This window comes from Ipomoea triloba, chromosome 14 (genome assembly GCF_003576645.1).
Source record: "Ipomoea triloba cultivar NCNSP0323 chromosome 14, ASM357664v1".
In the NCBI taxonomy this organism is placed as follows: domain Eukaryota; kingdom Viridiplantae; phylum Streptophyta; class Magnoliopsida; order Solanales; family Convolvulaceae; genus Ipomoea; species Ipomoea triloba.
In genome coordinates this window covers 13,252,731-13,268,859 of record NC_044929.1, presented here as the reverse complement: position 1 = coordinate 13,268,859, position 16,129 = coordinate 13,252,731, and the positions used below count along the sequence as shown (strand labels likewise).

The 16,129-nt window shown below is 36.0% G+C and overlaps 1 protein-coding gene across 2 annotated transcripts; it reads right to left on the bottom strand.

The window, feature by feature from the left end:
• Positions 1-5,759: 5,759 nt before the first annotated feature.
• LOC116004389 (splicing factor 1) lies at positions 5,760-14,788 on the bottom strand. Of its 2 annotated transcripts, XM_031244425.1 has the most exons (9): positions 14,669-14,788; positions 13,237-13,561; positions 11,974-12,084; positions 11,850-11,889; positions 11,683-11,765; positions 11,047-11,124; positions 10,872-10,925; positions 7,785-7,919; positions 5,760-7,683 (listed from the first exon to the last, which is right to left on the bottom strand). In XM_031244425.1, the coding sequence occupies exons 2-9, from the start codon at positions 13,516-13,518 to the stop codon at positions 6,199-6,201; spliced, it is 2,268 nt and encodes a 755-aa protein (XP_031100285.1). In that variant the 5' UTR covers positions 13,519-13,561; positions 14,669-14,788; the 3' UTR covers positions 5,760-6,198. The 2 variants fall into 2 exon arrangements, with proteins under 2 accessions (XP_031100285.1, XP_031100286.1); XM_031244426.1 differs by lacking the exon at positions 14,669-14,788 and having other exon boundaries at positions 11,974-12,151; positions 13,237-13,351.
• Positions 14,789-16,129: the final 1,341 nt, after the last annotated feature.

Here is a 16,129-nt window from a genome sequence, read left to right as displayed (position 1 = left end):
GCGTTGGAATAGTTTTTGTAATCCAAAATAAATTGTAACGGTCTTATTAATAAATATTAATATCACAAAATAAATTGTAATAGTCTTATTAATAAATATTAATGTGAATCAATATTGAAGCGTTATTAATGTGAATGAATATTTGGCACACTAAATTTTATTCTGCAATGTTGGTTACGATATCTTATTTAACTATATCAAATTAAATGTTACTTTTTGATTGCTTTTTTTTGTTAATGTCTATAATAATGCTAATTTTGTGTACAATTATTAATCAACTGAAAATTTTTTTAGTAGAGACTGAAATTACATCGAATAACATATTTACATCATTTATTAAATATTATATACTTTAAAATCATTCATTAAAAGTTGGGTCACCTGTGATGTTAATGAAAAATATTGACCACACTCATTGCATTTGCAATGGTACTCAGTTGGTTGTAACGAAATTAGCTGACAATGTTATTCTTTCAAAAAAAAAAAGCTGACAATGTTATCGAATGACATATTTACATCATTTGTTAAATATTACGGAGTATATACTTTGAAATCATTCATTAACCTTAAAGGTTGGGTCACCTGTGATGTTAATGAGAAATATTGACCACACTCTTGACATTTACAATGATACTCGGTTGGTTGTAACGAAATTAGCTAACCATTTTATAGAAGCACGCATATTGGCAAGGACAAATGTTGACACCAGTGTACTAATAATTAAAATGACTATCAATCCATGAGACCCAAGACTACCGTTCAAGTTTAATCGAAGACAATTCACATTGATGTTTTTCTATGCAATGACCATCAACAAAAGTCAAGATCAAACACTATCAAATGTTGGCTTGCTATTATATATAGAAACCAGTCTTTGTTCATGGTCAATTATATGTGGGCATGTGGTTGCATCAAGAGTGAGTAATCTAGACGGGATCAAAATCTTAATTTGTAGTGAACCCGAAAGATTTTGTACTTCTATTACTAATTTAGTTTATAAAGGGTTTTTAATAATTTGTAATTTATATTTTTAATAATAACATAGAACCAAACATTAAGTTTTGTTAGTAATTGTACATGTTTTCATAAATTATATTATATTATTATTCTCTTTCTTTTCTTTTTTTTTTGAAACGAAGGAAGGGGAAAGCCCCAACTAGGACAAAACCCAACTTAGTTAACAGGAAAGAACACACCAGTAGCGCCTCTATCATTCACAAGATCCCCCAGAATATGAACTGGACGTCGTACAAACTCAATCTAGTCACAATCGTGGTTGATCACTACCCTTGCTAAAGCAGCTACCACATTATTCTCCCAGGGGCAGTAAGAGATACGCATCAACCAATTCTCTTTCTTTTATTATAAATGTTATAACAATACTTTATATTTAATTATATAAGTTTAGACCGTGCATCGCAAGGGACAATATCAAGTCCTCATAAAGAAAATATATGACCCTATAAACGAATTTCAAATTACTGATAGCTCAATTATATACTGTGTTGATCTCTAATTAAAAGACCATTAATCCACACAATAATAAACTTTCTTAGGTATGTGAATCAGGGTGCATACCCGATTTTCACATATTAATGATAGCCATTGTATTACTCTCACGAGATAAGAGAGACATAGATCCCTACTCTCCCCACCCAAATCTAGCTAGGAAATGACCAATAATTAATTACTCTAAATTTCAACATTAATCCACCATTTTCCCCACACCCTACCGTATATAAAAAATAGTTCATAACTCAACAATGAATTGAAACTCCAAGCAATCCCACTTAAAGCCCCCAAGTATTCACCAATGAACCATGAGCAATGTCATCTATTGTAGTCTCACCTAGTTACACCTTTGTATTACCATCTACATTAACTTTCACAAACGATTCATTTAGTCTTCCATTGGATCAAATGTTCATACTTCAGTCTATGTTGTTACGTGCTACATTTTTTCTTTTTCTTGCATACGTTATTAATATAACAAAAACACATCATTTTTCCCTTTTCTAAAAACAATGGCATAGTTAAAGACATATTATATATATATATATATATATATATATATATCACACGCACACTAATGATCATATGAGTCCACTTGTTGCCATGAATTTGTGTGGACAGATCCAATCCATTAAAAATGTGAAGATAAATGACTTAAAATAAAATTAAAAAATATCTCATTCCATGATTTATTGCACTATTTTGACTAAGTAATTAAGGGTTAGGGGTACATTTAGAATGCTAATTGCAAAATAATCCCAAATTTTGTGGGATTTTAATTAATTTGCTACCAATTAGAACTGTGCGAGCATTCTCATAAATTTGGAGCGGGCATTCTCAGCAACTGTGCATTAGAAGCATGGTGTGCATGCATACAAATTTACGTGTGCGACTAAGCAACTGTGTATCATATCTCTGGTGTGCACGCGTATAGTTTTACGTGTGTAACTAAGCAAATGTGCATGTTTGTTTTAAGCATGCTATCAATTAGAAATGTACATGCATTCTCTTAAATTTAGAGCGGGCATCCTCAACAACTATGCATCATAAGCATGGTGTACATGCATTTAGTTTTGCATGTGCAACTGAGCAATTGTGCATCAGAACCATGGTGTGCATACGTACATATTTACGTCTGCAACTCAACAACCGTGCATCATATTCATGGTGTGCACACGTACAAATTTACGTGTGCAACTAAGCAACCATGCATCAGAACAATGGTGTGCCAAAGAAACACCCTAAAAAATGAGGGTGAATACACCGACGAAAATGAGAATATCGCAAAACAATCATATACATAGTTATCACGGCGCCCTGTTAAGTAGCGGCGCCCGCCTAGGCGACAAGTTATATACATAATTATATATCTATATATATCTTAAATCTAAACATCCTAAAGTCTAAATGATGTAGTGTGAGCGGGGTGTGAAAATGGGTGTAAAGTCGAATCACGAGGATTGGAATTTATGGCACGTAATGAGTAATCACCTAGACTCTAGTCACCAAGGTCTTGAAACCCATACGGATCCAAGCAAACCATTTTAAGGATTAAGGTATAACAACTAAGAAGTGTTTTTGGAATTTTGGATATAAGGGAAAAACAAGATTAAAATAAGTTTAAATTCTATTTGGAAATATGGGTTAAATTAGGTGTATTACTCTATTGATGCATTAACACTTGGATTAGGGGATGAACAATGATCCTAGGTTCTTAAGGCTAGCACAAAGGAATCCAAGTTTCCACAAGGATTAGAACAAAGGTTGTCCCATTTCCATGGTGTTCCAACCTAAGTTCTTGAAGAACAAAAGCTATTTAGCTCCAAATCTACCCCTATTTCCATAGAAGAGAAAATGGGTTTGAGATTGGATTGACTTAAGTATTCCATCCAACTTCCATTGAAATGAAAGACTTTTCAAAGACAAACAATAATCATTGATCACTAACTATTGAAAGATAGAAATAACCCAATTCAAACTTAAGAACCCTAAATGGGTGTTCATCCCCTTTTATGCAATAATCACATAACAAGCATCAATAGAAGTAATAAACACCTAATCTAACCCATATATGAGACTACTCACTCATATCAATGGTGAGCATAGCAAGATTTGGCAAGGAAAACATAAATATGCAATAAATGTAAAGAGGAGAAGAGATGAAGAAATAAACCACTTTTGATATGAAATGAAGGGGAAGAGTTGGTGGAATCCACTCCAAATCTTCAATACAAGCTCCAAGTTGTGTTCTCCAATGTAAATCTAAGCTATACTAAGATAATAAAGAGTTAATTTCAACAATGGTCCTCTGACTATTTTGATTTTCCAAAATTGGCCAGTGGTGTGCATTTTGGGTGATTTAGAAGAAGAACAATGTCTTCCTGTAACAAATGATGACTGATCATATTAGCTACTTATTAGGGTTCATCGGCGGTTGAGGGTTTTAATAAATTGACAACTCTTGCAAAGTTTATAAGTTTGCAATATTTATAAAATAGACTCTGGTGTTAAAGTGTGCATTTACACAATTGATGTTGTGCATTCTGGGCTATTGGTGTGAATTAGAATGGGTGGGCATAGAATAAGATGAAAATTTAGACTCTATTCCTATTTAGACGGGAGAGTAGGTTTTTGGCGGGACAAATTTGCTCTTTAAGCATGACTTTGTGGGATTTTACATGGTAATTAGGCGGATTTCTTTGATGCCTTTATGTTTAATCGTACCAATTGGTTTGTTAGTTTCGATGACTACGATTTGCCAACAGTTTTTACGTGGAAGGTGGTTCTATATGTGTGTGTGTGTAATAGAGTTTATTGCATTTTTAGTAATAAATATTAGCTGCATTTAAACATAATATGTATGTTTTGTAATGAGTTAATTCCAGCAATGGTCCTCCGACTATGTTGATTTTCCAAAATTAGTCCCCGACTTTTAATTTGGACAATTTAGGTCCCTTAACTTTCAATTTCTTTCCAATGTTGGTCCTTTTGTCAAATTTTGGTTAAATTGAGGTCAAATGAAGGTGTAAAATTGTCCGTTCACCTGTTTAGTGTATTATTACTCGTATTTCTCATGTCCTATACGTTGTATATATGAATATAATCTCAGTGAAAGTCTCAATCGAAGCCATATAATCTCAGTCGAAGTCTCTTCGACTGAGATTATATCATATATATATAGCGTATAGGACATGAGAAATACGAGTAATAATACACTATACATGTGAACGGACAATTCTACCCCTTTATTTGACCTCAATTTAACCAAAATTTGACGAAAGGACCAACATTGGAAAGAATTTGAAAGTCAAGGGACTTAAATTGTCCAAATTAAAAGTCGGGGACTAATTTTGAAAAATCAACATAGTCGGAGGACCATTGCTGGAATTAACTCTTTTGTAATGGAGCTTGCATTTTCAGTAAAAGGCAATTTTGTATTGCAAAATGGTATCCCAATTGGAAGAGATGTTTACCAAATGCATTTCAGACTTGGTGTATATATGGTTCTCTTTCAGAAATGGTCTGTAAGCTTCCTAGCCCCTAGGTAATGGTATGCCAAGTTTAAATCTTAAAATTTAAACAGATTTACGGAGTATTATTTAAGTTAAAGATGTCATGTATATGCCTGCCCTATAGAGAAGGCCGAGTGAGAAGAAACGAGTATGATTTTTATCAAAATCCTCTCAAATTGAATTTGTCGCACAAGATCTTTTATACCATAGAAGATTAATATTACTCCTCTCCCCCCTCTATTTTTGCTCTACTATGATTCTTTCTACCAAGCTCTCTATATATAATTTATCTCCATTCATTTGCAAGTGTATAATTTATCATTATATATTTATTTTTATAATTCATTTCTTCAACATAAAGTAGGATCATGGATGTACAGCTTCTTGTAATCAAATAATCAACCAATCAATCTATTCTTATTTCTCATCTTTTCTTCTCCTCTCTTATTTGTACCTTTTCTCACTCTTCAAACCTTGTACTTGAGTTGTTTACCTTTGGTCCATTGACCATTGTTTGGCAATTGCCCGGTATCAGTTGCAAAATGTGGCTGTATTGCTGCAATCAGTCATTATTTTTCTGTATCTAGTGATAATAATATATTAAAAGAACCAACTCTCATTTTCTACATATACTTTCTAGTTAAGAAAATGGACAAAGGATTTTCCAAAAAATCATAGAGTTGACCATCTCAAAGACATGGATTTTTATAAAGATGAGAGGAAAAGCACACCATAAAAGCATTGAACAATCACAAATTGATAACTTGACAACACTTTGGAGTTTGATCAGCTGATTAAACTTTTGCTCAACCATTTCAACTGTATAATGTACTCCTAGTTCAAATTCAAATAACTAAACTAAAGGAATCTTTTTTTTTTACTTTTTTTTTCCTTTGATAGGGAGGGAAGAAATAGTACAATCAACTATTAGAGCAGAAAGTACCTACTTGCTTATCTATGTTAAGGAAGCAGTTCATGAACTGTAAACATTTGAGAATTGCCAACACAGCAGTGTCATGCCTTCTTCAGCTTAGTCCTATTAGTAGTTCCCAAGTGCATCTGAAAAAATTACAACTGTCTAGAAAAGCTCACTTGATTTGGTTGGGCAACTGAGTTCATGCACTCAAGATAACTCCAGTTTTTGGTGCCTTTTGCACTACCACTGGGAGGCTGCTTAAGAGAGAGATGTTGGTGAAAAGGGATCATATGTTTGCTGCACTCCAAAAGGGCCAGGGCCTGGCTTACTGGGTCGAAATTCATTGTTCGAAGTTGGAAAGTTTGGTGGATGAGTCATCATTGCTGGATTATTCTGGTGAAACATCAGATTTCCTGTTCTAGGAGGATAACTACCAGAGTTCACCGGTGGAGCCACTGGATTGAAGTTCCTGGGATGCATGTGAGCAAAAGATGGACTACCTGAATTTGGAAATGGCATAGGCCTAATTGGAGGTGGAGGGCCAGCAGGACCTCCAGCAAAGTTGACCGGTATAGGTTGCCGCTGAATCATTCTGTTGTTCACTTGGAGTTCAGCGAAACTCGGCATTGCATGTGAGGGGTTCAAGTTGAGCATTTCTGGTCTAATAGATGGGGTCTGAGGTGCATGACCTGGCTGAATTAATTGGTTCTGTAATGGAATATTCGGAGGATCAAAACGACTAACCGGCCTTGGAATAACTTGAGAGGCAGAATTTGGCCTGTGAGGCTGGAATATAAAATCACTGGAACCAGATTGCTGTGGTCTTGGAGCACCTATAGGAAGGGGATTCATGGCATCAAAGTTCGAAGGCCTTCCAGTAACAGAGTTTGGGATTGCAGGTTGCGGTGGAAGTGTTGAGTTAGGATGACCAGATGGTGGGTGTTGTGGAAGAGGGTGCCGCATTTGAGATTGTAAAAGAGAATTAGCTGACTGCTGATTAACTATACCAGCTGGTGCAGAACCAGAAGGATTACCATGTGGAAAGCCTACTGGTGCTGCAACAGAAATACCCCTGGGATTTGAGACCAATGGATGACTTCCTTGTGCGGCAGCTATCGGTGGAGTCATTGGCATCATGTTTGTACCTTGAGCCACTGGAGAGTTCCATCCTGACCATCCAGTATGGCCCCCAGCAGAAGGCAGTGATTGGTTAGAGATAGGCGGTCTGAAAACTTGTGAGGTCCCTGTTGCCATGGATTGGTTAACAGATATTTGAGGAGGAACTACCATATTCTGATGAAAAGCTGTAGATTCAGAAGCAGTGATCAGAGGATTTCTAGGAGCACCAATTTGTCCAAGTGGAGTGAGAGGCATGTATGGCTGCTGAGAAACTAGAGGTGTATTCGGTCTTGAAGATACAAGTGAAGGATTTTGAGGAACCGAACCAAGCCCAGCTACCATACCTGGTGGGCCAAATAGTGAGGGTGCACTTGAGGGGTTTGACAGTGAAGATACTTGGATTGGGTTGCCAACTACAGCAGCTGGAGGATCCGTAGAGGACATTGATCCCGGTAGTGTAGCAATTGTATTCTGAGATGCACTTCTAGGAAACCATGGATATTGTTGGAAATGGCCATGTGCTGGAGCAAGCCCAGACCCTGCAATTGGTTGAACCACTCCTGGGTTATCAGTAGCAGCCATGCCATTACTAGAACTAGTCATTGATGTAGAACCTGCCTTTACCTGAAAGCATAGTAGGACCCTTTATTAATTGCAATGACACAACTAAACTATAGCCTATAGGGATGAACTATATCAATTAAGTAAATAGCAATTACACTCACTGAAACTGGGTTGACCAGCAGTTCAATTAAAGACACTGCAGCATCAACCTTCTCATATGTATCAGCCAACACTTGAACATACATCTCCTGGTATGAACTGCATGATTCATTTCCATCAGCAGAGGTAACTTCGACCTGGGACGTGGAGGTAGATATAAAAGTGTAAGGAATTTAAATGAAGTTAAAATAGTAAATATGTGAGTTGATAAAAAGAAAAAAGAAATAAGATTTGAGTGAACAAAAAGTTGTGGCTTGTGGCAAAATGGTGTGACATAAAATAGTTATAATCTGGATGGCAGAGTGATGCAAGCATGGTAGTATAGCTAGAAGCCTAGAATTGTGTATCAAGTGAGTTAAAGCACTTTCAAAAGTGGCCTTACTGTTCACGAGGATTCAATGATAAACTACCCAAGCCAAAATGGAGGCAAGTGTATCAATGCCTTTTCCAATCACAAATGGTTCTAATTTTCAGAGGAATCATTAATTTCACCTTAGTTGCTTGGATTTCTTTTATTGTTCTTTTTGGCTTTTGTTCTTTCTTTTGTATGATTTTTCTATTTTCTCATTCTAAATAATATGATTTTACATGCCTTGAGAGTATGTGGTAACTTTTACCAATAATAATAATAATAATAATAATAATAATAATAATAGATACCCATTTTTGTCTTTTTACATTTATCAACTTATCCAACAAAGAATTTTACCAAACACTTCTAACCACAATCAGCTAGCTTAACATATCTCAACTTTTAACTTCTAGCTTCTAGTTTTTCAGATTTCAGCTAGCTTTGCCAAACATAGCCCTAGCCTTAAGAATTGCTGACATGAAGGATCCCACAGAAGCAACCACATAACATATGTTCCTTAGCAAGAAAATTATAGGAGATTTAAAAAACAAACAAACAAACAAACAAAAACAAAACAAAACAAAACAAAACTGCAAGTCTGTAACCCTTTCACAAAAATAACATAAGACCTCACTCATACCAAAACTACAACTAGTTAGGAGGTCAGCAAAGTAGGTAAAACATGATAAATTATGTTGGCTAAATAACTTACATGTGCTAAAATCTATTATATGTATTTTATCATTCCATATTTTCATGTTTACTATGTCTAAATTTGGGTATAATGTATAAAGGGAAATACTCAAGATGCAGCAAATTAAAATGGAAAAGTTTGCAATTGGGGGTAAATATGGAGATCACTTGAAACCTTGAGCAGTGTTAACTGTTGAATTTGGAAGAAACACAGGTCTGGCGGGTGGAAAATAACACCACCCGCCAGTTAGGAAGAAGCTAAATGAATAATCAAGGATGGAGAAATGGTTATAATTCTTATATTTCTATATCTATTACTTCACTGCATACTTCATACTCCATAGTCCATACACTGATACACACACATATATATATACATAAAAGATGCTCAAATAGTAAACCTACAAAGCTACCCAATAATCTTTTCAGCTCCCAAGGCTACAGTGTGTTCATTTTAGCTCCCAAGGCTAATGTTCACACTGCTCAAGGAAGACAATTCTAACACTCCCCCTCAAGCTGGAACATCTAGAAGTTCCAAGCTTGAAGTCAAACATAAACTCCATTCTAAATTACAAATGAAGATTACAAGCAGCTAGAGGATAACAGCGCTGGATGGCTTCGGAGAGACAATGCTATACACAACCCTTGGAAATGCATCAAGGGCAAAGCTTGTCACGAACATCCTTGGGAATGATGGCTCCAAGGGTAAAGATTAACACGAACACCCTCACAGCAACATAAGCACTCTATGACTTGCCAACAACAATCTTCATCGAGAGCAGCGGAGGTGAACGGGAGCAAAGGATGAAGCAAAGCCTATAGAAATGAAGATAAACCCAAAAACAGAGCAAAGGAAAATAACACAGAGTTGAAGATAGCACACTGATTGTAGATAGTCACACTCCCCCTTACTTGAAACATGGAAAATAATCAAAGGCCTTTATAGTAGTGCTGAAACTTAACATCCATGGGATAAGGCATACCGGGGATAAAGAAATAGCACGGTTATACCAAAAATAGTAAACACCATGGGAAGAACCAAAGAAGTTCAGCAATAAACCCAAAAACCTTCAAATTTCACCCATAGGCATCAATGGTTGCCAAGAAATTTGCAGCAATTTTGCAGAAAACTGCCCATAGTATTACTGCAGTTTGGGACATCATGTGATGCTATGATGGAGGGAGATGTAGTGTGAACTGAACAAATACTTGACACTAGCAGGAAAAGAGGTAAAAGATATGGTAGTTCAAGATGCAAAAGATAGCATCATACACTAAAAACAGTGGGAAAACAGTCGCCGGAATTTTCAGATTGTTGACCGGCGACTTTGACCGGCGTTGACTGGCCATTGACCGGCAGTTGACCGACGTTGACCGGCATGACCGGTGGAGACGGGAGATCTGAATACACTCCCAGGTGCGTCTCCTCAAGGCGAATCTACTAGAGGCAACAGCACCTTGAACGGAGACCAAAGGAGAGAGATCTGGCCGGAAAAGAGTGAATACTTCCGCCGGAGTTTGGCGACCGGTTTTCAGGTGACGACTTGCAACGAGGTTCCAAGCAAGGCTGTGGTGGTAGTTTCTTCACACACTAGCCGAAAGTGAGTCGGAATGAGATAAAACAGTGGCGGATCGCCAGAAAAAATGGTGTTTTCAGAAATGGGGAGAAAGAAAATAGCCTAGAATCTTAGGCTCTGATACCATGTTGAATTTGGAAGAAACACAGGTCTAGCGGGTGGAGAATAACACCACCCGCCAGTTAGGAAGAAGCTAAATGAATAATCAAGGATGGAGAAATGGTTATAATTCTTATATTTCTATATCTATTACTTCACTGCATACTTCATACTCCATAGTCCATACACTGATACACACATATATATATATACATAAAAGATGCTCAAATAGTAAACCTACAAAGCTACCCAATAATCTTTTCAGCTCCCAAGGCTACAGTGTGTTCATTTCAGCTCCCAAGGCTAATGTTCACACTGCTCAAGGAAGACAATTCTAACATTAACCATATCAGCCTAGGATGCATTACCTTTTGTCCTGTATCTGCTTTAATACCATAAACTTTTACTTTAGCTCCAGTTTCCTGATTTCAAAAAATTAAAAATGGTCAGAATAGTTGGTAGCAGTCTAGGTTTACTATAATGTCACTCATATTTACTATCAGAACTTATAACTCTTCAAGGAAAGAATAAGAGACCCTTTACCTTTTCCAGTCGTTTATGAGTGTCGCTCACATGTCCAAAGATCAAGCCAATGAAATTGTACCCAGGATGCTCTTTGATCTGCAGGGAAACAAGCAGAAAGGCCTCATAAGGGACTATCACTTCCCCTGTTTTGGAAAGAAATATTAGTTATTAATGCCTTGGCATATACACTATACTTAGATTTAAGAGTGCCAAAAATATTACACCATAAATAGTAAAATCTCTGCAGGGATAGTCAACTCATATGCACAGTAAAAATTAACAACTCTAATATTTCAGTCATTTATGAACTGTCAATAGTACTTCTATTCCCATCTTACAATCCTCAAAAACTACCTTCAGCATTGAATCATAGTGGGAATGCCTCCATGATGATTAATCACCTTTATCACATGTCCAGATGTTAAGAGATAGGCATGCTAGTTACTAAATAATTAACTTTTTTAGTGCAATTAGTAGTAAGCTTCTTTACAATGACCCTTAATCTTAATTTCATCATCAACAATGTTCAAAATTAGGCAGCAAGGTACAGATTAATCACCCTCAGGTGAAAATAGCATGTGTTAAACCAAATCATTGTTTTGGTGGAAGAGAGAGAGAGAGCTGCTAAAGTCAAAAGTTTTGTTCAGAACTTACAGGGATAGGAACTTTTCCTTCTTTCTGGATAGGTTTGTAGCCAGCAGGTGGCTTATAGTTAGGATTTAGTTTTAGAACTTCACCTGATATTATAGCAAATGTATAAGTACAAATTAATTAAAATGGAAAATGAAGAGTAATTCAGGGATTTGAATTTTTCAACATACCAATGGCTTCTCGCTTTTCAAGTTCCAATGATTTTATTTTCTGCAAGCACATAAATATGATTTTTTTTTAAGGACATACCCAGGTGAAAATTGAATACACTAACATCTTTCAACATTATGTTACCTCAGCATTAAGTTTATAATGCGGAATACTAGAGGCTGTTAATGTGTCTTGGTTCTCTTCCCAGTCCATAGGTCCTGAACTCAGCTGTTGTGCTATTTGATCAACACGAGTCTGCTCAAAATTTGCACCATCACATAGGGAGCAAAATCATTTATTGGCACCTGGTATGGAATAGTTGCTACAAGCCAATCCCACAAAAGACACTGACATCTTAGCACCCAATGGGGAAAAGGAAATTTTTCAATTGCCACTGAGCAATAAAAATATTCTTCCCATAAATCAGGGCTGTAAAACACCAATCTATTTCTAAAACATATTATCTTCTTTAGTTATAGCTTTCTAATTTTCCAAAATTTTCAAAGATTTTATTTTCCATTGGAAAACTAGAAAACATGTTCAAATTCAACTATTTTCTAATTTATAAAATACAAAGTTATTTGAGATTCAACTTTTTCTTTTCTTTATACGAAAATACAAATGACAGTGAATTATTATTGAGTGGTGGTGGTAGTGTGGATTAGTAGGTTATGATGGAAATCATGGAATAGGTAGACGGGGTTAGGGTGAACAAATAGTGGTGGGTAAAATAAGCAACAATGATAATCAAGGTTTTAAAAGGCGAAGGCATGCCTTGAGGCGAGGCGTAAGCCTCGAAGCGCATTGGTGAGATGAAAGTGGTCATGGGGTGTAAGTGGCTGAGGGATTGGGTATATAGGTAGGTGGTAGTAGGGCTAAGTAGGCAAGTAATAGTGGGTGGGTAAGTAGGAAAGTTAATGTATGGGTAGACAGATTGGTGAGATGAAAGTTTGTAGGTAATGGTAATAGTGATAGGTGAAGTTATGTATGTTTTTGTATTTGGAAAATTTGAAAAACATGAGAATGTGCTCAGTTGTTTACCAAATTCCTTTATTAAGTAAACAATGTTTCCATTTTTCATTTTCTAATTTGAAATATAGTTGATGTTGAAAAAAAAAAATCCATTTGTCCAAAAAAAAAAAAAAACTGGAAAATTCTCCAGTTCCTAACAGGCCCTAACTGTTTCTAACATAATTTTTAATAACATATCATGAATGGACAAAGCAATAAACGAATAAGTTAAAAGGCAAATGCTAGAAGAAAAAGATAATTGTTCAAAATGTAGTTTACCAATATATAAAATCCCAAACCAACAAGAGGAAACTCAATATTTCCCGCTTAGAGAATGAAGAGATATTATAAGCAATGAATGAAATTTGTTAAGAAATTATAGCACTGTCCAAATACCTGATATGCTAAGGCTCTTCCTTTCCTAACAGTTGTATCTTGTGTCAGATCAGGGCCCCACTTAGTTTTCCTCCGCACCTGTTTAATGCTTTCTTCATTTACTGACTCACTACCCTCCTTTTTACCTCCTCGAAGGACAGGAACCATAGAACCTGACAACTTGTTCTTTGGTATCACAAACCCAGATTTGTTGGCAAAGATGGAGATCTTTGCAGCACTTGTTGTTGGAGCCATTGTAGTGCTCTGCATATTGTGAGATGCTTCCTCAATTTTTATGCTCATCTCAACCTTCAAGTAAACTCCACTTGCTAAAAAATATGAAATCCTAGAAAATAAGTTACTTCAAGAAGTCAGTCATTACAGATAAAAAATTTCAACTATTATCTAGTAAGGTTAAAATTCATACAAAATGAACATTTCCAGTTCAAAACTTGACAAGAAAAGTAGCAAAGATCTACAATGCTGGCTGGCACTATTAAAGTATTAATTGCCAAGACTCCAAGAGTAAAAAGTTACTCTATTATATACATATGTAATGTAATATTGAGAAGAAGAAGCAGCATTGAAAATTATTTTTTGACACTATAAAACAATAAAAGATACTCAATAGTATGAACACAGAAGCAAAACGGTATATTGACACAAATAATGTACTATACTCAAGTCAAATTCAGTGTAAATGACATCATTTCAGTCTCTTCTTTCTTTGCCTTTCCAACCCCAACTCCATTTAGCCCAACAGCCACTGCACTGTCTAACCGCTGTAACTCCATAGCCTCATTTACTAATGTTAATGCACTCATTCATTAGCATTGATTTACTAAGTGATTCAGCTACGTGTAAAGGAAAAACATAAATTACTAATTAATGGGAAAAGATAACAACCAACAAAAAATGTTTGGAATATCTACCACAGAGAAACAGAAGCCATTGCACTTCTAAGTAGAGGAAAGTTCCAGTTCCAGCCACGACAGAAGAATGCTAAAATCTAGCACAAAAAGTTCCCAAAATCAAGGCAATAAAGTCACTAACCTAAACCATAACAATCTCACCAGTCTTAACCATTAGCAACTAAAGCACATTTACCTAGCCCATAACAATCTCACTCACCAGTCTTAACCATTCTAAAGCACATATTTTTCTTATTCAATACCTCTCCTTTTGCTTTTCATACCGCATTAACGCGATAGCTTCACAGCATTTCAGTGACTGATTTTATTCCCCTCTATTTTAAGAGCCAAAATCATAGGCAAAATCTAGGAGACGTAGTAACCAAACAAAAATTTATTAAAACACAGAAATTCATAAGAAGCATACGAAACTTAAAGGCAAATGCAAAAGCAATTCGAATCAAATATTTCCGTTAGAAACAGCGGATATATAATCTATAAACACATATACAACTGTGTAGAGAGAGAGAGAGAAGATAAACCTGTATGGAAAAAGTTGAGCAGTGGCTGTTCGGAGCCCGGAGAATGGGGGAGGAATTGGCGAGAGCGCCTTGAGGGGTTCGGAGCCCAGAGAAGAAGAAATGAGGAGGGTACTACTCGCCCAAGAGGTGAAAAGATCACCTGCTTCATCGTATTGTACCTTTCAACTTTTTTTTTTCTCTCAATTTCTTTTTATACTGAAAATCAAATTTAGTTTTTAAAACTGTAATTAAGTACCGCACTTTTTGCCCTTTTTTTCGAATATTTAATTTTTTTGGAATAAGGGTAAAATAGACTCTCAAACTATACTCATTTGTGCAATTAGGCTCTTCAACTTCAAACAGCTCCAATTAGGCACTCAAATTTGTTATTTTGAAGCAAATAAGCCCTCTAACCTATTTGTGACCTATTATTACAAGTCAACTAGACTTCTAGCCAACTCCGGCGAACATCCGACCAAACTCCGACAAGTAAATAACACTGAAAAATTCGCATTCTGCTAGAGAAGGCAAGCCATCTCTGTTCGAACGGAGATGGAGATTTGGTTTCCATCTCCACTTCGACGGAGATGGAATCTCCGTTCGTCGACGGAGACGGAGACCAAAGTGGTCCCCATCTCCAGTCGAACGGAGATGGAGATTAATCTCCATTTCTGTTCGTCGACGGAGATGGAGACCATTTTCCAGTCGAACGGATTTGGTCTCCATCTCCGTTCGAACGGAGATGGCGACACTGTAGGAGAAGGCGGGCGCCTTCTCCGGCAGAATGCGAATTTTCCAGTGTTATTTTACTCGCCGGAGTTTGGTCGGAGGTTCGTCGGAGTTGGTCAGAAGTCTAGTTGACCTGCAATAACATGTGATAAATAGGTTAAAGGGCTTATTTGCTCCAAAATAAAAGCTTGAGTGTCTAATTGGAGCTTTTTGAAGTTAAAGGGCCTAATTGCACAAACGAGTATAGTTTGAGGGTCTATTTGACCCTTATCCCATTTTTTTTTTTAGTAAATACGGAGTAAACAGATAATAATTCTCATTTTCCATTTTCATTTGTTTAAAATTGTACCAGTTTTAATTTTCATCTCACTCTCACCCACATATATATTCAAGTATTCAATTATTTTTGGGAGCAAATTATTATTTTACATACATATCTTATCTTAAAAAAATATAATAAGAGTATAGAAAATATAATAAGAGTATAATGGGAATACAAAATGTGTTGGTGTAATTATTTGCAATAATGAATTTTACATTTTGATTTGTTTGTATAATTATAAAATCTTTTCACATTTATCCTTCTCTTTTTTTTATTTTCCCTATAATGTTACTAACAAAAGTTACCAAACTTAATTTTTTGAATACTGTTGACTCTGGATTGAACCTGTGACCTTTCACTTAAAAGGGCCACAGCTATGCCGCTTGACCACAAAGTCTTTAGCAAACTTTTGTCAATTAATTACCTAGACA

Bases quoted from the DNA above. Each gene is read 5' to 3' on its own strand.
- LOC116004389 (XM_031244425.1), bottom strand. From the start codon at position 13,518: ATGAGCATAAAAATTGAGGAAGCATCTCACAATATGCAGAGCACTACA. The intron at 11,125-11,682 runs GTAAGTTCTGAA...GTTTCCCTGCAG, and splicing joins AAGGAAAAGTTCCTATCCCT to ATCAAAGAGCATCCTGGGTA. The intron at 7,920-10,871 runs GTAATGCATCCT...TCCACGTCCCAG, and splicing joins AAGCAGATACAGGACAAAAG to GTCGAAGTTACCTCTGCTGA.